At 51.3% G+C, this 26740-nt stretch overlaps 1 protein-coding gene across 4 annotated transcripts in view; it reads left to right on the top strand.

Annotated features, from left to right (window-relative positions):
- LOC146839435 (uncharacterized) overlaps positions 1-26740 on the top strand; it is a 141238-nt gene that overhangs the window by 47841 nt on the left and 66657 nt on the right. For 2 of the 4 annotated variants that reach the window (XM_085651488.1, XM_085651487.1), the window contains exon 2: positions 2619-2692. The exons of the other annotated variants lie outside the window; for them this stretch is intronic. In XM_085651488.1, the coding sequence (XP_085507614.1) occupies positions 2630-2692 (63 nt within the window). In that variant the 5' untranslated portion in view covers positions 2619-2629. The remainder of the gene's footprint in view (positions 1-2618; positions 2693-26740) is intronic. 4 annotated transcript variants of the gene reach the window in all.

Here is a 26740-nt window from a genome sequence, read left to right as displayed (position 1 = left end):
CTTTAACACTTACGAGTTAAGCATTCAAAAACTGCTCTTCAATTACAGCATCCATTCACAGTGACGGCAGTCTTTCCCATGTGCCAGTGAGTAGGGCCAGACACCAAGATAGCTGTTAGCGTAAATGAAGCTGGGTCATTCAAGATTACTCCCCCCCCCCCCCCCCCACCCCACCCCTCCTTCCTAGGACCTTAGTAATGTATGGATGTTAGACCTAACAGCTTTTTGGTGGTCTTACACCCCTGCCCCCAACCTTGTGCCTACCTCCTCTACTTTTCTGACCTCGTTTTCGTTGGCTTTAGGACTCTGTGCACTTTACCACTGCACTTCACCACTGCCATTGAGTGCTCAAGTGCCTATGTTGTCTCCCCTAAACATGGTTATATTGGCTCATCCCCAATTGACATATTTATTTGACTTCTAAGTCCCTAGTAGAGTGCACTACATGTGCCCAGGGCCTGTAAAATACATGCTACTACTGGGCCTGCAGGACTGATTGTGCCACCCACTTACATAGCCCCCTAACCATGGCTCAGGCCTTCCACTGCAGAGCCTGTGTGTGCAGTTTAGGCTACCATTTCGACTTGTCAAAATAAACCTTTTGCGAAGCCCAAACCTTCCCTTTTTATACGTATAAGCCTCCCCTAAGGTAGGCCTAGGACAACCCAGAGGGCAGGGTGCAATGTATTTAAAAGATAGGACAGGCACTTTTAAGTTTTATATGTCCTAGTAGTGAAACACTCTCAAATTCGTTTTTCACTACTGCAAGGCCTATCTCTCCCATAGGATAACATTGGAAGTACCTTATTACATTTTATAAATATAATATAATTCCCAGTTGTGAAGAGATTGACTTTCCAAGTTTGGTGTCTCTGGAACCACAATTGAAAATCCCAATTTATGGTGAAGTCGGATTTTAAATTGCAGTTCTGAAAATGCCACTTTTAGAAAGTTGGCATTTTCTTACTGTAGCAATTTGGTTCCTGCTGTCCATCTCTGATACACGTTTGGGGAAGGTGACAGCTCAGCTTTGTGTATTCCCCCTAGAGAGCCACACACCATGGGAGCATAGGTGTGACTTGATGGGTCTTCCTGGCAGGATGAGAGGGAGGAGCTCGACTCAGCCTCACACCTGAATAGGCTGTGTCGTGTCCCCACATAAAGGCTACATATACCCTTGTTGTGAGTCTTTAGCAAGGGCAGGAAGGGAGAACTTTTGTGCACTTCAATGACCTGTCTATGAAGTCTCCCCCACTTCAAAGGCACAAGTGGGTATAAGTACTGGACCTCTGACACACCCTTCAGTACACTTCTCAACCTGTGAAGACTGCCAGGAAGGAATGCTGTGCTGCTGAAGGACTGCCACTCTGCTGGACTGATGCTTTGCTGGACTCCTGTCTTGCTGTGCTGCCTGTTGTTCTCCTGTCTGGGTGAGAAGGACTGGACCTGCATCACTTGAGCCCAGAGTGAATCCAAGGGCTAGCTGGCTGGCCTCCTGAACTATAGTCTCAGGGACATAAAAAACTTCCAACTTAACTGCTTCTTCACTTGGAATCTGCCATCTGTTAGTCTGCCCTGCCAAGTGGTGCCACCCCAGTCCTGGACCCTGGGAAGTGAGTCGTAACGTGCTTGCTTAAGCAAAACCCACACATCCTCTGTCTAATTGGCGCATTGGCACCGCTGCATAGATCAGAACCAGTACATGACCCATGGTACGTGGATTGGAACCGGCGCATTGCTCCTGTTCCCTGGTACGGAACCAGTGCATCGCACCTGTTGTGTGACCAGAACTGGTGCCTCGTCCTCTACTGCGTGAATCATCCCTGATGAATCGATCTCGGAACTACAACTACACAAGGTGTCCGCATCTCTGTCTGGATTTTTGACACCGCCAAATCTCCACATCACAGTTCTGCATCATCAGAGCCGACACATCGTCGCTGCTGCGCTGCGCTGCTCAGGACCGGCGCATTGCCACCACTGCGTGGATTGAAAATTATGCTTCGCTTCTGCTGTGCTCTACATCTTTGACATCGACGCAGCCAGGATCAAGTACTTTTGTTCAGCAGGCCATTGCTGTCAGTTTGAGTTTTTGACTTTGTCTCGGTCCAGCGTGACCAGATATCCCAAGTAAGTACTTATTACTTCCAAGCGTTATTTTGCAGTTGATTCTTAAAAAATTCAGATCCCAAGTTCTACTTATAGGATTTTTGTTGTTTTGGTCTTGATATATTTATTAAATTTAAGTTCTATTTTTCTAGCCTGGTTTGGAACCTTTTTGTATGTTGTTTTCACTGTTTACTGTTTGAAGTGTTTTGCAAGTACTTTGCACATTGGCATAGAGCAGCAAGGCTTAATTTAGAGACAATCTACCAGAGGGTGAAAACAGGTTAATTTAGGCTTTGAATGCTTCTTACCCCGACTAGAATTGTGGTAGTTGCTTTACTAGGGCTCATATGTCAGTCGACCTGCAACTCAATTTCTAACAATGGGTCAAGCATGTAATGTATTCCAAAAGGGACACCAGGTCGTAACTCAAGCTTGTATATGGATGGGGCGCGCAAGCCTGTGCTCACTTTGGTTCAGGTCTGGATCACTTGTAATTTCTGTCGTCGTAGGTTTACGATACATGGTAGCAGCTCACACTCTTCACTACTCTGAGATCAAGACAGCAGACAGCACAGCAGACCAGGTAAGGACGTGACTGTCATGGTGCCCACCTGAGCACAACTAGTAACCAGGACACGCCGCATGTTCAAGTGCTTATGTGTCAGGGTGTGTTCTGGAGCTGCTCTACCAAGTCACTCTTGCCAACATTTTAGAACAAGCAGTGGAAAGAAAAACAAGCAGCCTAGACGAGACCTAACAAGCCCGGGAGTGGTGTGTGTGTGCGCGCACGCAGTCTTCACTTTTCAAGCACTGCACTCGTGCTTGTGGCGTGCCGCTGCTTGCTCCCCCAAGGTGGAGGCCGCCACAAGCACGAGTGCAGTGCTTGAAAAGTGAAGACCGATGGCTAAAGGCCCTCCTAGAGCAACGCATGTGTGCTGCCTAGGCGAGACCTAAAAATGGTTTAAAATCAAATCTAATGGATGACTCTATTCCCAATGGAAGGACAGTTTTGCAAATATAAGGTCACCGCCTCCCTACAACCTAGTTCCTACTCTCTAAGCATACCTAGCGCATGCGCACTGCTGTGCTGCATTGTAAACCTAGGGTCAGGGTCTCAGTCATTGGGACAAGACTTGCTTGACTTGACCAGTCAGAGTTCATAGCCCGCGTCTCCCCGCTCCCTCCCTCTTACAGGTTGCCGAGTGCCTCATGGTGGTGAGAAGATTTCATTGTGATGTTTAGTCGCCATTTTCAGCCATGACATACCCACTCAAGTATAAGAACGGTGTAAAATTTCGAGTTGTATCTTCGAGCTAATTTCAAACTCTAACATCTATCTACAATACCTTTTGCAGTTTATATGAATTCGTTTGATATCCTTTCTCGAAAGCGGACACTATCTGCTATCTCGATCCTTATGTGTTACTGATGCTTAATTGGGTATCCGTAGGCTGTCATCCCTCTTCCCCCATCTTTGTCCTGATGAAGACTCGCATTGACTACTCAGTAGTGCATAGATTGGTTTGAAACGTCGACGATACTTCTTGGTCCAGATCAAGGCTTTGCGTGCAAAATATTAATTTGTATAAAGCAGCAAAGTCATTGTTTTCTTCGCTCTATTCAGGCCTTCTTTTTCCCCTGTACATATTTTAATCACTTTGTATATAATACGCTCCAAACTTTATCACTGAGCACAATATGTCACTTGAACACGTATCACCTTAAATTACACCTTGTGTTGACAGCTTTTTCACAAATGTTTGGGTATATATAAATGATGCAATTTATATAAAATAACATAATACCCATTAACCTGTGTTGCTTTTGTGTGTTCCATATGTCAAAACTGCTCAGATACGAACATTTGAGGATTGTAGAAAATAACTGAGTCAATTGATCATCTGTATAAGAAATAGTTTTTACACCCGACAGAACCATTGTTTTTGTTAACATGTACTCTCCAAGCAGCGTACATGCTCTCTCAAAGCAGCGTACGCGCACTCCCCAAGCAGCGTACGCGCACTCTCCAAGCAGCGTACACGCACACTCCAAGCAGCGTACGCGCACACTCCAAGCAGCGTACGCGCACACTCCAAGCAGCGTACGGGCACCCTCCAAGCTGGGTACGCGCACCCTCCAAGCTGGGTACGCGCACCCTCCAAGCTGGGTACGCGCAACATCCAAGCTGGGTACGCGCACCCTCCAAGCTGGGTACGCGCACCCTCCAAGCTGGGTACACGTACCCTCCAAGCGGCTTACATGCACCCTCCACGCAGTTTATACGAACTTTAAGCAGCGTACGCGCACCCTCCAAGCTGGGTACGCGCACCCTCCAAGCTGGGTACGCGCACCCTCCAAGCTGGGTACGCGCACCCTCCAAGCTGGGTACGCGCACCCTCCAAGCTGGGTACGTGCACCCTCCAAGCTGGGTACGCGCACCCTCCAAGCTGGGTACACGTACCCTCCAAGCGGCTTACATGCACCCTCCACACAGTTTATACACCCTCCAAGCTGGGTACGTGCACCCTCCAAGCTGGGTACGTGCACCCTCCAAGCTGGGTACGTGCACCCTCCAAGCTGGGTACGCGCACCCTCCAAGCTGGGTACACGTACCCTCCAAGCGGCTTACATGCACCCTCCACGCAGTTTATACACACTTTAAGCAACGTACGCGCACCCTCCAAGCTGGGTACGCGCACCCTCCAAGCTGGGTACGCGCACCCTCCAAGCTGGGTACGCGCACCCTCCAAGCAGCGTACGCGCCCACTCCAAGCTGGGTAGGCTCACACTCCAAGCTTATGCGCACCCTCCAAGCTGGGTAGGCACACCCTCCAAGCTGGGTATGCGCACCCTCCAAGCGGCTTACATGCACCCTCCACGCAGTTTATACACACTTTAAGCAGCGTACACGCACACTGCAAGCAGCGTACACGCACACTCCAAGCAGCGTACACGCAGACTCCAAGCAGCATACAAGCACACTCCAAGCAGCATACAAGCACACTCCAAGCAGCATACACACACACTCCAAGCAGCATTCACGCACACTCCAAGCAGCATACACGCACACTCCAAGCAGCGTAGACGCACACTCCAGGCGGCGTAGACGCACACTCCAAGCGGCGTAGACGCACACTCCAAGCGGCATAGACGCACACTCCAAGTGGCGTAAGCGCACAATCCCAGTGGCGTATGCGCACACTCCCAGTGGCGTATGCGCACACTCCCAGTGGCGTATGCGCACACTCCAAGCAGTTTGTACACCCTCCAAGTGGCGTACGCGCACACTCCAAGCAGCGTACGCGCACACTCCAAGCGGCGTACGTGCACACTCCAAGCAGTTTGTACACCCTCCAAGCGGCGTACGCGCACACTCCAAATGGCGTACACGCACCCTCCAAGCGGCGTACGCACACCCTCAAAGCAGGGTATGCGCACACTCCAAACAGAATACGCGCACACTCCAAGCAGCATACGGGCACACTAGCGTACGCGCACACTCCAAGCAGCGTATATGCACCTGCCAAGCGGCGTATATGCACCCTCCAAGTGGCGTATATACACCTTCCAAGCGGCACACATGCACACTCAAGCGGCTTACATGCACACTCCACGCAGTTTACACCCTCCAAGCAGCGTACACGCACACTCCAAGCAGTTTGTACACACTCCAAGCAGCATACACGCACAAGCGGCGTACACGCACCCTCCAAGCGGCGTACACGCACCCTCCAAGCGGCGTACCCGCACCCGCACCCTCCAAGCGGCGTACCCGCACCCTCCAAGCGGCCTACGCGCACCCTCCAAGCGGCCTACGCGCACCCTCCAAGCGGCCTACGCGCACCCTCCAAGCGGCGTACGCGCACACTCCAAGCGGCGTACGCGCACACTCCAAGCGGCGTACGCGCACACTCCAAGCGGCGTACGCGCACACTCCAAGCTGGGTATGCGCACCCTCCAAGCTGGGCACGCGCACACTCCAAGCTGGGCACGCGCACCCTCCAAGCTGGGCACGCGCACCCTCCAAGCTGGGCACGCGCACCCTCCAAGCTGGGCACGCGCACCCTCCAAGCTGGGCACGCGCACCCTCCAAGCTGGGCACGCGCACCCTCCAAGCTGGGTACGTGCACCCTCCAAGCTGGGTACGTGCACCCTCCAAGCTGGGTACGTGCACCCTCCAAGCTGGGTACGCGCACCCTCCAAGCTGGGTACGCGCACCCTCCAAGCAGCGGACACGCACACTCCAAGCAGCGTACACGCACACTCCAAGCAGCGTACGCGCACACTCCAAGCTGGGTAGGCGCACACTCCAAGCTTACGTGTACCCTCCAAGCTGGGTACGCACACCCTCCAAGCTGGGTACGCGCACCCTCCAAGCGGCTTACATGCACCCTCCACGCAGTTTATACACACTTTAAGCAGCGTACACGCACACTCCAAGCAGCATACACGCACACTCCAAGCAGCATACATACACTCCAAGCAGCGTAGACGCACACTCCAAGCAGCGTAGACGCACACTCCAAGCGGCGTAGACGCACACTCCAAGCAGTTTATATACACTCCTAGTGGCGTAAGCGCATACTCCTAGTGGCGTAAGCGCATACTCCTAGTGGCGTAAGCGCACACTCCTAGTGGCGTATGCGCATACTCCAAGTGGCGTACGCGCACACTCCAAGCAGTTTGTACACCCTCCAAGCTGCGTACGCGCACACTCCAAGCAGCGTACGCGCACACTCCAAGCGGCGTACGCGCACACTCCAAGCAGTTGGTACACACTCCAAGCAGTTGGTACGCGCACCCTCCAAGCGGCGTACGCACACCCTCCAAGCAGCATACGCACACACTAGCGTACGCGCACACTCCAAGCAGCGTATATGCACCCTCCAAGCGGTGTATATACACCTTCCAAGCGGCACACATGCACACTCAAGTGGCTTACATGCACACTCCACGCAGTTTACACCCTCTAAGCAGCGTACACGCACACTCCAAGCGGCGTACACGCACACTCCAAGCAGCGTACACGCACACTCCAAGCAGCATACACACACACTCCAAGCAGCATACACGCACACTCCAAGCAGCATACACGCACACTCCAAGCAGCGTAGACGCACACTCCAGGCGGCGTAGTCGCACACTCCAAGCGGCGTACGCGTACCCTCCAAGCGGCGTACGCGCACCCTCAAAGCAGGGTACGCGCACACTCCAAGCAGAATACGCGCACACTCCAAGCAGCATACGGGCACACTAGCGTACGCGCACACTCCAAGCAGCGGATATGCACCCTCCAAGCGGCGTATATGCACCCTCCAAGTGGCGTATATACACCTTCCAAGCAGCACACATGCACACTTAAGCGGCTTACACGCACCCTCCAAGCGGCTTACACGCACCCTCCAAGCGGCTTACACGCACCCTCCAAGCGGCTTACACGCACCCTCCAAGCGGCTTACACGCACCCTCCAAGCGGCTTACACGCACCCTCCAAGCGGCGTACACGCACCCTCCAAGCGGCGTACACTTACCCTGCAAGCGGCGTACACTTACCCTGCAAGCGGCGTACACTTACCCTGCAAGCGGCGTACACTTACCCTGCAAGCGGCGTACACTTACCCTGCAAGCGGCGTACACGCACCCTGCAAGCGGCGTACACGCACCCTGCAAGTGGCGTACACGCACCCTGCAAGTGGCGTACACGCACCCTGCAAGCGGCGTACACGCACCCTGCAAGTGGCGTACACGTACCCTGCAAGTGGCGTACATGCACCCTCAAGCGGCTTACATGCACACTCCATGCAGTTTATACACACTTCAAGCAGCATACACGCCCACTCCAAGCAGCGTTTATACTTGCTCACAAGCAGCGTACATACAGTCTTTCAAGCACAGAGACTATATTGATGCTCAACACATACACACTGTCATTGATGCTCTCAAGCAGCGTACATAGAGACTCACAAGCAGCGCACACAGAGACTCACAAGCAGTGTACGTACACACTTACAAACATGGAGACTATAGCAAAATGCCTCTTTTCGTTATGATCACCCCCATTAATGTTCATGTCATAATTTGCTGTGCTCCTAGTTAGAACAGTTAACTTACCTATTAGTCTGTATTATATGGCACAAAGCATACCCGGGGCCTGTAAGTTAAGTGTCACTGACGGACTGCGCCAATCTTTGTACCATCATTAGAGTGACCGTGCTAAAAATTACTGCAGGCCTACTACAGTAGCCTGTATGCGTAGTTTTAATACTGCAATTTTGACCTGTCATCGGGCCTTGAAAAATCATAAACATTTTACTAGAGATGCAGGTCTAGTGACTTTTAATAATCTACTTGACCTATCTGTAATGTACTTGACCCGTAAACTGGTCTCAAATTGTGTGATCCTTGGCAAACATTTTCTTCATTTTCTTGTTTTAGAGTACCTTCAAATATGTGAGGTCAGCATTTCTGCTGTACAAAATTAGCATTGCCACCAGAGCAGGGGCAGGAGTGTTTCTCAGTTCATGTTTAAAAACTCACTATTAATAAACAGATCACTATATCATGATGGGGTTGCATGCTGTCATTTATAAACCCTATATTTTCCATTGAAGGGCCCAAAAACTTTACCATTACCATGCAATTTTACTGGTAAAACTATATAGTGTATAAACAATTTGTGAAAATTGGATTTCAGCAAACCTATTTATCATTTGCATGTCACCAAGTAATGTGTTCTGATTTGTTTTCATCTTATTAAAGTATTGTTTTCATCACCCAGAATTACAAAAATTGGACATTCATGAAATATATTTGAAATGTTTGTACAGTTCACTTATTAGCTATTTAGATGTGTTAGGAAACAAAACCTGCCACACTACAGCTTTTCATTTCACACTCTTTGTACAGCACATCAGACAGTTCACTTTACAAAATCCTGGAACTCTGCAGTCAGAGAAAGAAAGGTAATTGTAAGAAGATGTAAACTGACTTCTGAACTTTGTATGTACTGAGCAAATGTGACAGGTTAAAAACAAGATTCATAGGCATCGTTATTGGTCCTTCACATTCTGAATGAACAGAACACCTGATCTTTGGCAGCTCGCCAGAATGGTCGAGTAGGCCCTAAATATAGCTCGCCCTGATAAAATATGACTCGCTATAGCGAGTGGGCGAGTAGCTTTCTCGAGGCCTAAATATAATGAATAATAATTTATTATTAATAATTCACCCCTCAGTAGGCGTTAATGCCCATTAAGGCAGGGTGCAAGGTATTTGAATGTGAATTTTCAAGTTATCAATAAAAATAGACCCAAAAAGCGAAGGAGTCGGGTTGGATACAGAAACCTGTTTTGTCCCAGTCAAACGTTTTACCTTCTGACTTAGTCTCTGAAATGGAAGCCAAAAATGCTTGATCCTCACTTTTGTGGAGCTTGAATTTTTGTAGCCTTGTAATTGTAAAGACTTGTTTTGCGTTAAACATTTACATGTCCTACCTGAAAATACTGTGGACACTGTTATTGGACAGGTAGGCCTACATTGGGGTGATGCATTAATATTTGAAAAGAGGGTTTAGGCTTGTGAAAACAGGGGTTTTTTGACAGGCTGAAGCTGCAGTATTAAAACTGGACATACAGTATATAGTAGTCGACATTCAGTCATGTTTTGTACTATCACTCTAGTGGTGGCACAATGAGTGCTGATGTCCACTAGTGACATTTAGGTTACAGGCCCTGGGTACCGTATACTAGGGACTTGCAGGCAAGTTAAATATGCCAATTCGAAGTGTAGCCAATTTCGAAATGTTTTAAGGGTCAGAGTCCCAGTGCACAGAGTGAAAAAATCTGCATTATCAGTCCAAAAAATGCAGGTGAGCATGTCAAAAGGGTCATTTTCCAACAGAGAATTGAAGCTCAGCTCATCCACAGTCATTCATACTCTCAAGCAGCCTGCAAACACTCTCCCATGCAGCATACATACACACTCCAAGGAGTGTACAGACACACTCACAAGCATGGAGCCTATATTGACTCTCACCGCATCCACTCTGTAATTCATACTCTCAAACAGCATATACACACTCGCAAGCAGAACACACACTCAATCGCAAGCAAGGAGTCCATCACGACTCGCAGTACACCCACTCTGTCATTCATTCACTCAAGCAGCGTACATAGAGACTTACAAGCAAGGGACCATATGACTCTCCGTACATCCCCTCTGCCATACATCTGGTTAAGCAGCATACATAGACTCGCAAGCAATGAGACCATATTGACTCTACAGCCACTCTGTCATTTATACGTTCAAGCAGCATACATAGAGACTCGCAGGGAGACCAAATTGACTCTCAGTACACTCACTCTGTCAATGATACGCTCAAGCGGCATACTTAGAGACTCCCAAGCAAGGAGACCATATTGGCTCTCAGTACGTACATCACCTCTATCATTCATATGCTCAAGCAGCGCACATAGACTTGCACGCAAGGAGACTATATTGACTCTCAGGACATCCTCCTCTGTTTTTCATACGCTCAAGCAGTGTACATAGAGACTCGCAAGCAAGGAGACTGTATGGACTCTCAGTACATCCACTCTGTCATTCATAAGCTCAAGCAGCGTACATAGAAACTCGCAAGGAGACCGTATGGACTCTCAGTACATCCACTCTGTCATTCATAAGCTCAAGCAGCGTACATAGAAACTCGCAGGGAGACCGTATGGACTCTCAGTACATCCACTCTGTCATTCATACGCTCAAGCAGCGTACATAGAGACTTGCAAGGAGACCCTATTGACTCTCAGTACAACCTACCCCTTCATTCATACGCTCAAGCAGAGTACATAGAAACTCGCAGGGAGACCGTATGAAAAATCATAAACATGCTACTAGACCTGCAGGTCTAGTAACTTAAATATTCTACTCGACCTAATCATAATGCTCTTGACCCATAAACTGGTTTCAAATGATGGGATTGTGGGCACATATTTGAATTCATTCAGCTGCCATTTTCATCATTATCACATATAAGAGCACCTTCAAATATGAGAGTTCAGCATGTCTGCCGTACAAAACACTCTTTTGTTTGATTTAATAGACTGAACTTTTGCTCCTTATATAATGCAAATCTACCCACGTATAGGATGCACATGAACCCTGTCTTGCCTCTTAGTTCATTAACCGCATTGTCATCACGATGGGGGCAGGAATGTTTCTCAAATCATGTTTAAAAACTATCACTTTTAATAATTACATGACTAAAGCATGAGGAGGAAGCACACTGTTTGCAATCAGCAGACTTTACATTGAAATGGCCACAACATTTCCCGTTGACGTGCAGTTTTACTGATAAAACCATATAGTTGACAATGCTTGGAAATTGAGTTTCTGCAAATATGTGTCATTTGCACATCACAAACTAAAGCGTTCCTGTTGGACCCGGCCTCGTAGAATGGCCCTCCGTGCCCCCGCACCACCGAAACCTGGTACCTGCAGCCCAAGCACACGGCCCAGCCGACCCTCCCCACCAGGACACACGCACCGACCCGGACATCCCCGTCCATGGCCTCTCTCCTTTCGGCCACCCCGGGCCCGCGTGCCCACTTCATGCACCAAGATGGCCGCCCGGCCCCCGCGCGACCCGGGCCTAGAGGCGCCACTCCGGCTGGAGGACATCACGCTTCCAGGGGATGAGAGAGGGAGGAGCAGTTTCTATCGCACCTCTGAACTCCCCTGGGACGATGGGTTTCGATCGGCCCTCCGGCCTCCCTGAGGGCTGGCTCCGTGCCTGCTGGGTGTCTGGGACTCCTCCCGACCCGGCCCTGAAAGGATCAAAAGACAATAGCAGGAAATCCCGACAAGCGACCCCCAGGTGACAAGACCCCTGCCTGCACAGACTCCGGACATCAAAGAGGGGTCGACCTATAACAAGGGGTGCTCTGGGTCTGTCCGGCAGATTCGACGCTGGAACAACGAGAGCCTGCCGACGTGGTCGCGGCTCCTGGAACTTGGACCCTCCTGAGCCCTGCTGAGTGACTCGCGGCTCCCTGAAGATCGTAAGACCTCCGAACTTGTACCTGAGCCTGCTGAGTGACTCGCGGCTCCCTGAAGATCGTAAGACCTCCGAACTTGTACCTGAGCCTGCTGAGTGACTCGCGGCTCCCTGAAGATCGTAAGACCTCCGAACTTGTACCTGAGCCTGCTGAGTGACTCGCGGCTCCCTGAAGATCGTAAGACCTCCGAACTTGCACCTGAGCCTGCTGAGTGACTCGCGGCTCCCTGAAGATCGTAAGACCTCCGAACTTGTGCCTGAGCCTGCTGAGTGACTCGCGGCTCCTTGAAGATCGTAAGACCTCCGAACCTGTACCTGAGCCCGCTGAGTGACTCGCGGCTCCAACAGACCCTCACGGTCCCGCCGGACCCCGACTACAACAACGTATCCCCCAGCTCGAGGATTGTGAGCTGTGCGCCGGATACGTCCCTGCTTTGAACCTTTACCAGAGACTGTCCCGCTACCCCCTACCCCTTCCGAGACTCTTGAGCCCGTGCTCACCTTGTACATGTTTGCAGTGATAACCTACTTGATAAAGATTGATTTCTAAGAATACCCGGTGTGGTCACTCTGTGTCGTGTGGTGCCAGAAGTACGATCCTAGATACGAGATTCCTCCCCCTGGGGAGTCTCCCGCCAGTGCCCGGCTACGATACTTCGAGGGTGGGTCTCAGGGTAGTCCGGTCCCCTTCCAGGCTCCTCTGAGGTCGCCGTCTAACATTGGTGGCAAGCGACGGGATTCGGGCCCATCACCTAGAGATCGTACCGTGAACAACGGAAGCACTACCGACAAAGATGGCAGAAGGAAGCGCCGTGAGCCCCGCAGAAACCAACGCCAGGTGGAGCATCTAGAAGAATACACACACAAAGAGCTAAAGCAATTTTGCAAAGAACTTAAAATCGCTACCACTGGTCTCAACACTAAAGAGGATTTGCAGAAAGCACTGAAAACTTGGATGGAGACCGGGGCCTCCCGCCCGGAAGGCACGGGGGAGCGCCCCGACGAAGCCGAACCCCCCAAAGTGAAAGCAGTAGCAATCAGGTGCGAGGCATCGTACCAGACGGGGGCCTATCCCCGGAAGAGCTCGCGGACAGAGAGAGAAGCCGCAATCATGAACTCAAGTTAGCCAAACTCAAAATCGAGGGCGAATTGAAGTTAGCGGAAAAAAAGCTAGCAGTAGAGCAAATGCGTGTACAAGGCGAACTAGAAGAAAAGAAGCTCCAACGGGAGCACGAAGGAAGGAAGCTCCAACTGGAGCACGAACGCAGCTTGAAGGAACTCGAGCTCAAGGCCAGAAACGAGGAAGGGAGGCCCCCGGGAAACCGAGAGACGGCCTCCCCAGCGGAACAGAAGGTCCACATCCCCAAGGATGTGGTCAAGGAATATTATTAAAACGATGACATTCAGCAATGGTTCAGGGCCTACGAGGTCGCCATGACCTCCCATCGGATCCCGCAGAAGGACTGGGGGGCGGGGTTGTGGGGGCGGTTTCTGAGCGAAGGAAGGGACACCCTGCTCGACCTACCCCTCTCCCTGCAGACCTCCTACAGCCACATGAAAGAGGCTCTACTCACAAGATACGGCCTCACCCCAGAAATGTACCGTCAGCGATTCCGGGACTGCAGGAAGATCCCGGGCACCACCTGGGTGGAGTATGTAAACTTTTTCAGTCGGGCCTTCGATGGGTGGATCAAGGGCAGCAAAGTCACCACCCTTGCCGAACTCACTGACCTCATGTTGTGGGAACATCTGGCTGCGAACTGCTTCATAGAACTACGTCAGCATCTGCTTGACAGCAAGCTCACAGATCCCCGGAAGCTGGCTGTGGAGGCCGACCGCTGGACCAACACCCGGGTCTCCCGGGGCATGGTAGGAGAGTACCCCCGAGCCAGTCAGGGACCACCCCGCCAGAGAGGGGGAGGGAACCAGGGAGGGCCGAGAGAGTCCCAGCCTAGCCCCCCGAAGACACAACCTCCACCTTTCCCGGCGCCCCCCCCACCAGTGACAGGGCCCCCTGGGAGACGGGGACACCGGGTGACCGTCACATGTTTCCGTTGCCAGAAACCCGGGCACTACGCCAATGACCCAGAGTGCCCCATGGCCACCCAAGTCTCCCCTACCACCCCTGCGAGACAGATAGCCAACGTAGCCCTGGGGGAGGAGGTTGAGGAAGCCGAGGAGTGGGAACCCGCAGCGATGGCCCTAGTATCCTTGGGAGATAGGGAGATGATCCCTGGTAGCCTCCTACCCTCCAACACACAGAAATACGGGCAGCTCGTCAAGATCAATGGCCACCAAGTAGAGGCCCTGCGGGACACCGGGGCCAGTATCACCGGTATCCTCAGGCACCTAGTCCCCGAGGAGCAGATCCTCCCCAACGTCTTTTGCCCCGTAATATCCGCAGACAATAGAGAAAGTATGTGTCAGGTAGCCCTGGTGCCGTTTGAGTGGGGAGGGGTGATAGGTAAACTCAAGGTGGCCGTAAGAACCTCCCAGCCGGTCGACTGCCTCTTAGGGAACGACCTGGAGAGTTCTCCCTGGAAGCACGTCGAGCGCAAGGCCCACCTAGGAATGATGGGACTCCCCGAGTGGGTGTGCGCCACCACCCGATCTATGTCAACCCGACTCACTCCCCGGAGAGAAGTCGGAAGCACCCCGATCGAAGAGACCAGTACAGTCCCCGCCGAGGGTCCTCCCGTCCCCCCATCAGAAGGGTCCGTCGCCCGCGACGAACCCGCACCATCCGACCCCGCCCCGGTCCCCGAGTTGGGAGATCTACCCGAGTTGGCCCATTGGCGCCACGAGGGCGTGCCCACCCGGGAAGAATTTTGCCGGGAGCAAGCCACTTGTCCTTCCCTGGTCGGGCTGCGGCGCCAGGCCGAGGGCCAAGCCGCAGGTGACCAGACCGGGACGCACCGAATCTATTGGGAAAATAACATCTTGTACAGTGAGCAGAAGTCGGTGGAGCTGGGATCCGGACGGGTACTGGTGGTACCCCTCCGCTTCCGAGATTTCCTCCTGGGCTTAGCCCACGACGTCCCCCTCGCCGGCCACCTGGGTCAGGACAAGACCTACAGCCGTCTCGTGACCCATTTTTACTGGCCTAGAATGAGAGCAGCGGTAGAAGCCCACTGCAAGTCCTGCCCCACGTGCCAGGCTAGTGGGAAGAGTGGGGAGAAGCGCAAGGCTCCCCTCCAACCCTTCCCGGTCGTCAGTACCCCTTTTGAACGAGTCGGAATCGACATCGTGGGACCACTGGACCCCCCCACCTCCCAAGGTCACCGTTTCATCTTGGTCCTAGTGGACCACGCCACCCGCTATCCTGAGGCTATTCCCCTACGCACCATTACGGCCCCCGTGGTGGGCCGGGCCCTGATGGGGATCTTTTCCAGGGTGGGTTTTCCCCGCGAGGTCGTGAGCGATCGCGGCACTAATTTTATCTCGAAATATATGACGTCCCTGTGGCAACAATGTGGGGTGTCCTATAAGTTCACCACCCCGTACCATCCCCAAGGGAACGGCCTAGTAGAAAGGTTTAATAGGACTTTGAAAGGGATGATCGCTGGCCTAGAAGAGCCCCTCCGGCGTAAGTGGGACGTCCTGCTCCCCTGCCTCTTGTTCGCTTACCGGGAGGTCCCCCAGAAGTCCTTAGGGTTCAGCCCGTTTGAATTACTCTATGGACACCCCGTCCGAGGTCCCCTCAGTTTGGTTAAGGAAGGGTGGGAGGCAGCACCCCAGACCACCCCCCGAGATGTGTTCCAATACGTCCTGGCCCTCCGGAACCAGACCAGGAAGTTCCGAGAACTGGCCGAGGCCAACCTGGAGGCAAGTCAAGAAGAGATGAAGCGCTGGTACGACCAGAATGCCACTCTGGTCGAGTTCCAGCCGGGCCAGCAGGTGTGGGTCATGGCCCCCGTGAAGCCTGGCGCCCTCCAGGACCGATGGACTGGGCCCTACAAAGTGGTTGAGCGGAAGAGTCAAGTCACATACTTGGTGGACGTCCAGTCGCCTCGGGATCCCCTCCGGGTCCTGCACGTGAACCGCCTCAAGCCTCACTTCGTGTGGACAGAACTGAGCCTCCTGCTGGCCACCGATGACGGGGCCGAAGATGAGTCGGATCCCCTCCCGGACCTCCTGTGTGTCAAGGAGCAGGATGGCTCCGTAGAAGGAGTGAACCTCTCCCCAGCCCTCACTGCCCAGCAACAAGCGGACTGCCGCCAGCTCCTAAGACAATTTTCCGACCTCTTCTCCCTGACCCCCCGGGTCACCAACTGGTGTGTTCATGACGTGGACACCGGGGACAGCCCGCCGGTGAGACACCGAGCCTACCGGGTTCCTGACCGGGTCCGGTCCTGCATTCAAGCTGAAGTCTCGAAGATGTTGACCCTGGGGGTGATCGAGCCCTCTGACAGTCCCTGGGCCAGCCCCGTGGTCCTGGTCCCGAAGGCAGCGGCCCCCGGTGTTGCCCCCGAGCTCCGATTCTGCGTGGACTACCGGGGGCTCAATGACGTTACCCGAGCCGATGCCCACCCCATTCCACGAGCCGACGAACTCATTGACCGACTAGGGGCAGCCCGGTTCCTCAGCACATTCGACCTCACCTGCGGATACTGGCAGATTGCGCTCACCGAAGGGGCCAAGGAGCGGTCCGCTTTCTCCACCCCCGATGGGCACTACCGCTTCCGCGTAATGCCCTTCGGGATGAAAAATGCCCCGGCCACTTTCCAGCGACTGGTGAATAGGGTCCTGGCCGGGCTAGAGCAGTTCAGCGCGGCATATCTGGACGACATCGCTGTCTTCAGTTCAGAGTGGAGTGAGCACCTCCAGAGGGTGCTAACCGCCCTGCGCCAGGCAGGCCTCACAGTAAAAGCCAGCAAGTGCCAGATCGGGCAAGGATCCGTAGTCTACCTGGAGCACCAGGTCGGGAGCGGCCAGGTCGCCCCTCTACAGCCAAAGATCGACGCCATCCTGGCCTGGGAACCACCCATCACCCAAACGGAGGTCCGAGCCTTTCTGGGACTCACGGGCTACTACCGAAGATTCATTCGGGGGTATGGCAGCCTTGTCGGCCCTCTCACAGAACTCACGTCTAAAAGACAGCCAAAGAAAGTGCAGTGGACGGCTGCCTGCCAGGAAGCTTTCGATGCCCTAAAAAAAGCCATGTGTACTGCCCCCGTCCTCCAGGCTCCTGACTACGCCAAGGAGTTCATAGTCCAGACCGATGCCTCCGAGCATGGCATTGGGGCCGTCCTGTCCCAAGTGAATGACCAAGGCCTAGACCAGCCCGTCGCCTTCCTCAGTCGGCGGCTGTTGCCCCAAGAACAGAGATGGAGCACCATAGAGCGCGAAGCCTTTGCCATGGTCTGGGCACTCAAAAAGCTACGACCCTACCTGTTCGGCACCCATTTCAGAGTCCAAACTGACCATCGGCCCTTGCGATGGCTCATGCAGATGCGAGGAGAAAACCCCAAGCTACTGAGGTGGTCAATCTCCCTCCAGGGGATGGATTTCACCGTAGAACACCGCCCTGGTACGGACCACGCCAATGCTGACGGCCTCTCCCGGTTCTTCCGCCTCAGCGAAGAGAACCCCCCAAGATGATGGGCAGTTCTCTCCGGCTTTCAGCTGGGGGGGACGCGTGTTGGACCCGGCCTCGTAGAATGGCCCTCCGTGCCCCCGCACCACCGAAACCTGGTACCTGCAGCCCAAGCACACGGCCCAGCCGACCCTCCCCACCAGGACACACGCACCGACCCGGACATCCCCGTCCATGGCCTCTCTCCTTTCGGCCACCCCGGGCCCGCGTGCCCACTTCATGCACCAAGATGGCCGCTCGGCCCCCGCGCGACCCGGGCCTAGAGGCGCCACTCCGGTTGGAGGACATCACGCTTCCAGGGGATGAGAGAGGGAGGAGCAGTTTCTATCGCACCTCTGAACTCCCCTGGGACGATGGGTTTCGATCGGCCCTCCGGCCTCCCTGAGGGCTGGCGCCGTGCCTGCTGGGTGTCTGGGACTCCTCCCGACCCTGAAAGGATCAAAAGACAATAGCAGGAAATCCCGACAAGCGACCCCCAGGTGACAAGACCCCTGCCTGCACAGACTCCGGACATCAAAGAGGGGTCGACCTATAACAAGGGGTGCTCTGGGTCTGTCCGGCAGATTCGACGCTGGAACAACGAGAGCCTGCCGACGTGGTCGCGGCTCCTGGAACTTGGACCCTCCTGAGCCCTGCTGAGTGACTCGCGGCTCCCTGAAGATCGTAAGACCTCCGAACTTGTACCTGAGCCTGCTGAGTGACTCGCGGCTCCCTGAAGATCGTAAGACCTCCGAACTTGTACCTGAGCCTGCTGAGTGACTCGCGGCTCCCTGAAGATCGTAAGACCTCCGAACTTGTACCTGAGCCTGCTGAGTGACTCGCGGCTCCCTGAAGATCGTAAGACCTCCGAACTTGCACCTGAGCCTGCTGAGTGACTCGCGGCTCCCTGAAGATCGTAAGACCTCCGAACTTGTGCCTGAGCCTGCTGAGTGACTCGCGGCTCCTTGAAGATCGTAAGACCTCCGAACCTGTACCTGAGCCCGCTGAGTGACTCGCGGCTCCAACAGACCCTCACGGTCCCGCCGGACCCCGACTACAACAACGTATCCCCCAGCTCGAGGATTGTGAGCTGTGCGCCGGATACGTCCCTGCTTTGAACCTTTACCAGAGACTGTCCCGCTACCCCCTACCCCTTCCGAGACTCTTGAGCCCGTGCTCACCTTGTACATGTTTGCAGTGATAACCTACTTGATAAAGATTGATTTCTAAGAATACCCGGTGTGGTCACTCTGTGTCGTGTGGTGCCAGAAGTACGATCCTAGATACGAGATTCCTCCCCCTGGGGAGTCTCCCGCCAGTGCCCGGCTACGATACTTCGAGGGTGGGTCTCAGGGTAGTCAGGTCCCCTTCCAGGCTCCTCTGAGGTCGCCATCTAACAGTTCCGATTCCTTCTGCTCCCATTTCACTCTTTGTTTGCATCACACTTCATTTAAAAAAAAATGTGTTTTCGTAATTCCTGATATACTTTGAAATATTTGTAATATTCATTGTCAGGCTATTTAAATGTTATGTGTTAGAGAAAAGTAACTGACCTCTTCAGACAGCTTACTTAACCAAAACATCTAACTGTAGTGAGACAAATAAAAATAACCTCCATTTTCCAAGCAGCAATTGGCAAAAAGACAAACTAACATTAGACCTCTTACCTTGAACAGACAGCAAATGTGTCAAGATAAAAACGAGATTTAAAGGCATCTTTATTGCTCATTCAGTTTCTGAATGAACAGAACACCTGTTCCTTTCCAGCTTTAGTTCACTCACCAGATGGGACTAGTTGGTAATAACAAGCATTTGCAATGCAAATAGGTCTCGCATTTGTGAGTTAGAGCTATTGACATTGTAAATGGCAATGTTTTTTACCTACACGTTTTATTTTTGGAGTGAATGCATGTAGTGTGCAAAATCCCTTGGAAAGGTCCTGCACTTCGTTATAAATATATTGAAAAAGACGCAAAGTGTGGATTGTGTCAACAATTGCTTGGCACGTACCTCATGTGTGAAGTGTCGCCACACATGCACACCGTGGTGCTTTACTAATGCAAAACTCATTAATAAAAGTAGTGCTGACAGACTAACCAATGCGATCGGTATCGGAGAATGTGAATCCGAATCCCGGCTTCTCTTTAATTTTCTAGACTATTTGACTCACTCTCCTGCGTCTTGGTTGTCCCCCAAACACTGGGAGGCAATGAAGTTTGCCAAGGGGCGGGGGGCAGGAGGGCTTTGGGGGTACATGAACATGTATTCATAGCCTAGTTGTCAAAGGTCGCCCGGTGCTATTAGTTGAAAGAGTGCAGATTTCATTAAGATATTAAGAGTACTTTACTCGCATCTATGAGGAAATCGACATTAACTAAACAAAATGCCAGAATACGCGTCAGTTTTCAGTGTTTTAGACAGTACTGGTTGCTTAGTTTCATTTCATTAATTTTTGTATTTACTCTGATACACAGCATCCAAAGTAGGTTACCTAACCCCACAGCCCCGAGTTGTTAAATGACCCATAGAAGGGAGTGTTTTACAGTTGAGCAAATGTGTCCAAATCTAATTTTGGTAGTGCCATGGAGTGATCAGCCAATGAGGTACTCGATGAGCAGTTATTTAACTACACGTTCAAAACGTACAGTATTGTGGCTGTTGTTTGTTTGTACACAACCTCCTCTCTGAATGTGTTTATTAACACAGAGCTTCATCTACCAGACAGTGCTCACAGAGGGGCGAGTAAAGCACAGAACAAAATGTATTCGTTTATCCTGAGTGTGAAGACACCCGGAAGGCTTAGGTGACCGCCCGGAGAGGCTAGGGATCCCAGCGCTTCTACAGACTCTGCTGTACTCCTCTGCACCAGCAGGGCACAGCTCAGAATCTGCCGCCTCTGTTAAGAATAGGTGAGGGGGATGAGGTTGGGGCATGCGTGAGTTGCCAGCAGATTTACAGGTAATTGAAAGTGATGATTCTGAAGTGAGGCAATGGAGACTGAATTTGTCTGTCTGCACCAGTCCATTTTTCTACCATCTACCGGGCTCACTGTCATGTATCCATTCATCTCTCTGTGTTAGTGGTGCTTGTTTTAAGCAGGAGTTAAAACACTGCCGCTCCTCCCGCCTGACAACAATGCCATTTGTGAACTAAGAGGCGTGAGTGGTCATGCATACCCCGAATGTTGCCTAGAGTCTTATTATATTTAGAGTAATATTAAAATCTAGTTCATTAAACACGAGAAGTTTTTGTACTGCACGCATCTTGAACTCGCAAATTTCAAGGTGGCACTAATAAAGATGAAAGCAGAAGTGCCAGCAGTCAAGAAAACACGAACTGGATTGGGGGGGTGGGGGAGGAGAGAAGTCACAGATTGAGGGAGGGGGCGGTGGGGTGAGGAGACGGGGAAGAAAATAGTGTTAGGAGTAAAGGGGCCAATAGCTGTGGAAGGATACAAATGATGAATGAGGAGGGACTAACAAGCCTCAAACCAATCGGAAGGCAGCATTTAAGACAAAAGCCAATGGGCAGAGAGTGGGCGGAGCTTCCACGAAGCTTCCACACTACAGTATATACTGCATGCCTCGCATAGCGACTGCAGCGCATTCGCGCTGCAATGCTAGGCGAGACCTAAAAATAGGTCGACCTGATATAATTTGACTCGCAATTACGAGTAGATTTTTCAAGGCCTATAGATACTCGCAAGGAGACCATATTGACTCTCAGTACACCCCCTCTGTCATTCATACTCTCAAGCAGCATATGTAGGAAGCCGACTCTGTATATACTATACCAAATAAGTTATAGTGTGCACAGAGTCTAGTGGACCCCCAGAGGCTTACAGAGGCTAAAGTAGGTAATACTAAAAGCTCTTTTTGCGGTTGTGTGGTCAAGCAGTTAGGCTTATCAGAGTGCTGTGTTAAGCATTTATTGTACACATTCAGGTAATAGATTGCACACACTCAAAGATTGAGTCCAGACCAAATTTTTTGTATAATAAGTCATCACTTTGTTTTTTAATTTGTAGAATCAATAGGAACTCAGTTGCAGGTAAGTAATAGTTAAAACTGGCATTACACTTCAAATGCAGTAGGAATTGTTTTGCAAGACTGTAAACCATGCTTTACGGTAACAGAAATACTTTAGTGATATCAGTTTAGAACAGTAGAGCTTTGCAGTAGAACTAAATAGACTTGTGTATGCAATAGTGTGAGAATGCAATGCAGTCCTATAGGAGGAAAACAGTGTTATGCTTTAACAGGTAAGTACACAACTTGCTCTTCCAGTCTTTGAAGGTTAGACCAACACTGGGAAAGGTTCCGTTTACGGTAAGTGCTGCACCATCAGCGGCACTGGGGTGGCTGGGTGCAGCGGTCACTGGGCCCAATGTAAATCAATGGAGACTGGGGGCACCTCGAAGAGGCATGGTTTGCAGGTTAGTACCTGCGGTTTCAGGGCACGGTCCTGGGGGTTAAGATCAGCAAAGAGGGGGCAACAAGGCAGCACCAAAGCTACACCACCATGCGGTATGTGTTTGGTAAGGGGCCTCTGAGGATGGCACAATACATGCTGCAGCCCTTAGAGACCCTCTCTGGTCACAAGGCCCTTGGTATCATTGGTACCTTTTACAAGGGTCTTACAGGTGAGCCAGAGGTGTGCCAATTGTGAAAACAAGGGTACAGTTTGGGAAGGAACACAGGCACTGCGAACCTGATTGGCAGAGATCCAGTGCACACTCAAAGTGCATCAGATATCATGCAAAAAGTGGAGGGTGTGAAAGGTGGGTTGGTATATGCTGTCCACTAATTAAAGTGGGCACCTTGTACCAGTCCACACGACCCTTATGATGTATGAGGTCAAAGATAACCTTATTGAAAGCTATCCTAGTGGTAGCTATGGAGAGCAGCCTTCAGGCTTAATCTTGAAGGATTGTAAAGCAGCTTGTTTTATCAGAATATCACCTCCTAAATGACTAAATGAAAGGCGAACCACACAGTGTTTGTATAAAAATATGTATTCATTTATATAAAACCCTCCACTAGTCTCTATGTGAGATTAGGACATAAAGCACAAAATACTGAATCAATAGAACATTTGTAAATAGCACAATACACAGCGGGCTCCAGGGGGAGACCGAACCATATACTAAAAAAATGATATAACAACAACGACTTGACTAGACACAGTGCCTAGAGCACGTAGAATCGCTGGGACCCCAAGGAACCAAAACAAGTAGCATCACCTAGTTAGGCGATATCCCTCCTGAGCACAGCTGTAGAACACATAAAATGGGTAGAAAACAAGTTAATTTTATTTACATAGATTTTAGATATTCATTCATATCCAACATCAATTGGTGTGTTTAACAGAGATCCATAAACACGTAATTCATATCCATCCCGATGCATTTCGGGCAGACCAGTGCCCTTCGTCAGGGGAAGATCTACAAAGAATAAACACTGGCATGAGGAAAATACCGCTAAAGGACTGTCTTTGTCATACAAAGCAAATCATAAGTAATAGTGTCCAACATCGTGTAAAAAGGGAAAACGTGAAAAGAGCATCAGATCACAAAAAAATTGTTCACAACCTTATATCCTGTGAGTTATTAAAGATTAGACCCACAGGAGAACGGACCAAGGATCGTGAGGAGACCTCAAGCAAGTATGCAAAGGACCAGCCCACAGGACACTCGGAGAGTGGAGGCCAGAAATCTTCGGTGCAAAGACTGCTCGGGGTCAGGACTACACGGAGGCGAAGCACAGCCTCCGGAATCGTCAATAAGCATATGCAACTGCAAAAATACGGGGTGCACAGGGGTTCGGGTTGCACGGTCCCCACGAGGGATACTTGTCTCAGAATTGCTGAGAGAGCAGATCGGCCTCAGGGACCTTTGGGAACCCACCTTCCGTGTTGCTGAAATCTTCAGGGTCCTCAGGAGCTCGGGAGAAGCGAACCTGGTAGATGCGTTTAGGTGCCTGCCTTTGCAGGGGAGTAACTCCTTTACTCCAAGGGAGATTCTTCAGTCGTCCAGCGTCATGCAGGCAGTCAAAGTACTTGGTTTCTTCTTACCAGAATCTTGTCGAGGTAAAATCTAAAGTCCTGAGATCAGGTAACCCACTTTATACCCATGGGAAGGGATTGGATAGATTATGTGGACCCTCCTATGGGAGAGCAGGACAGAGGGGTGGCTACACCCATGTCCTTTGTCCAGTTACGCGCCAGAGCAGGAGCCAATGGCTCCAAGAACTGGTTTGAGCTGGACTATGTACAGGGACACCAAATGTGCCCCCAGTGCAGACTGTCAGGCACTCGGAGTGCACCCACCTAGCCCCAATACACTAAATCCTGTCTGGGAGGTGGTTACACCTCCCTGTGACAGGATGCCTATTGTCATGCCTTCCTCTGCGTGAGCTTGACTCAGCAGCTGGAGGGCAGACCCGTGTCTGTGGCTGGCAGCATCCATTTTGTGCTGCCCAGGTCGAGAAAGCTGGTACCGAGTAGATCTGTGAACCACATATGTCCCTCTAGAAGGGTGGAATCCTACCTCCCACACCAGTTACTGGAGTGGAGGTATGATTCCAAGATGTTTGACACCAAACACGACCTGTTTCTAAGCAGCCATTTTAAAGGTAGCATTTAGCACCAGGATATAATGCATACATGTCTGGCTGCATCAAAGACCACCCCAGGAGAATGGTCGCCGAAGGCTGCAGAGGGGCTCTGCTCATGCAGGATCACCCTCTCACGTAAAACCCAGCACCCTGCCTTCAGGATTGTTGAGGCCTGCCATAGGGGTGACTGATAGGTATTTAAATGTAGTGATTTAGAGAGTTATAGTGAACCTCTATCTCAGTAAGTGGTGCAAGCACCATCTTACACAGTCTGCAGTAGCAGGCCTGTTGTGTCAATTTGGATGGCCTCTCATGGGTGGCATAATACATGCTGTAGCACATGGGAGGCCTCTGGGGTACCTATGCCCTGGGTACATGGTGTACCATATACTTGGGACTGATGAGGTTACCCCAGAATCCAATCTGGAGTGTACCTAAAGTACATGCATTGCAATTTAAGTGAGAAAGAAGTTAGACTGGGGTCCTGAATAGCAGGATACCAGTGAGACTAAGCCAAAACAGTGTGACATCAGCAAAAAGTGGGGGTAACCATAAGAAGTAGATACTACTTTCCTACAGGGGGTAACCATGCAAAAAAGGCACTTTCCTAGAGCGTACGTAGAGACTCGCAAGCAAGGAGACCAAATTGACTTTCAGTACATCCCCTCTGTCTTTCATACTGTCAAGCAGCGTACGTAGAGACTCGCAAGCAAGGAGACTATATTTACTCTCAGTACATGCCCTCTGTCAATCATATGCTCAAGAGATGTATATAGAGACTCGCAAGCAAGGAGACCATATTGTCCTCAGTACATCCAACCTGTCATTCACTCACTGAAGCAGCGTACGTAGAGACTCGCAAGCAAGGAGACCATATTGGCCCTCAGTACATCCAACTGGTCATTCACTCACTGAAGCAGCATACGTAGAGATTCGCATGCAAGGAGACTATATTGACCCTCAGTACATCCAACCTGTCATTCACTCACTGAAGCAGCGTATGTAGAGACTCACAAGCAAGTAGACTATATTGACCCTCCGTACATCCAACCTGTCATTCACTCACTGAAGCAGCGTACACAGACTCACAAGCAAGGAGACTATATTGACCCTCAGTACAACCAACCTGTCATTCACTCACTGATGCAGCGTACGTAGAGACTCGCAAGCAAGGAGACCATATTGACCCTCAGTACATCCAACCTGTCATTCACTCACTGAAGCAGCGTACGTAGAGACTCGCAAGCAAGGAGACCATATTGATTAGAAAGGAGGTCATACTGACTGTCAGCACTTTGACTCTATCATTCATACTCTCCAGCTCTCTTCATACACACTCACAAACAGCTTACACAGTGAGTCGCAAGCATGGGGACCATAATGACCTCGTGCATCCAGCTTTCATAATCTCAAGCAGCGGTTGCACACACAAGCATCGCACTTACACTTGCAAGCATTGAGGTTGTATAGATGCTCTGAGCACCTACTCTGTTCTTCAAACTCTCAAGCAAGGTACTCACACTCTTGCAAGTAAGGAGACCATATTGACTCTCAGCACATTCATTGTATCATTTGTAGTCTTGAGCTGTTTCCATACGCACTCCCAAGCAGCGCACAGGCCGCCTCAAGCATGAATACCTCTGTCATTCAAGCTCTCAAGCAGAGAAGATACACACCCACAGCCTCAAAAACCATATTGACTCTCAGCGCATCCATTCTTACACGTACTCTCATGCAGCGTTCATACACACTTGCACGCAGTGTATATACACAGTGGCAGATATGGAGCCCACATTCATTCTGTACTTCCACTCTCCTTCATACTCTCGAGCTTCGTTCCTACACACTCCATGCAGCATATATACACACTTACAAGCATTTAGACCATATTGACGCTCAGCGCATCCACTCTTTCATTCCTACTTTGAGAAGCGTTCAAACACATTACCAAGCAGGGTACATACGCACTCGAAGGGAGGAGGAATATTTTGATACTCACTGTATCCTCTCTGTTATTCATACTCTCAAGCAACAAAGGTCCACGGCCTTAATGAGCATATTGACTCTTAGTGTGCCCACTGTGCCAGTCATACTTTCAAGCAGTGTTTACATGCACTCACAAGTAGCATAAATCCTCAGAAGCCGCGTACATGGCCGCTCGGAAGCCGCGTACATGGCCGCTCGGAAGCCACGTACATGGCCGCTCGGAAGCCGCGTACATGGCCGCTCGGAAGCCGCGTACATGGCCGATCGGAAGCCGCGTACATGAATGCTCAGAAGCAGCTGACATTGCCGCTCAGAAGCAGCTTACATTGCCGCTCGCAAGCCGCATACATGGCCACATGGAAGCCACGTACATGGCCGCTCGGAAGCCGTGTACATGGCCGCTCG

The sequence above is a fragment of the Triturus cristatus genome, chromosome 4_1 (genome assembly GCF_964204655.1).
Source record: "Triturus cristatus chromosome 4_1, aTriCri1.1, whole genome shotgun sequence".
In the NCBI taxonomy this organism is placed as follows: Eukaryota; Metazoa; Chordata; class Amphibia; order Caudata; family Salamandridae; genus Triturus; species Triturus cristatus.
The sequence above is the reverse complement of the archived record's forward strand: the minus strand, read 5'-3'. Positions and strand labels throughout refer to the sequence as shown.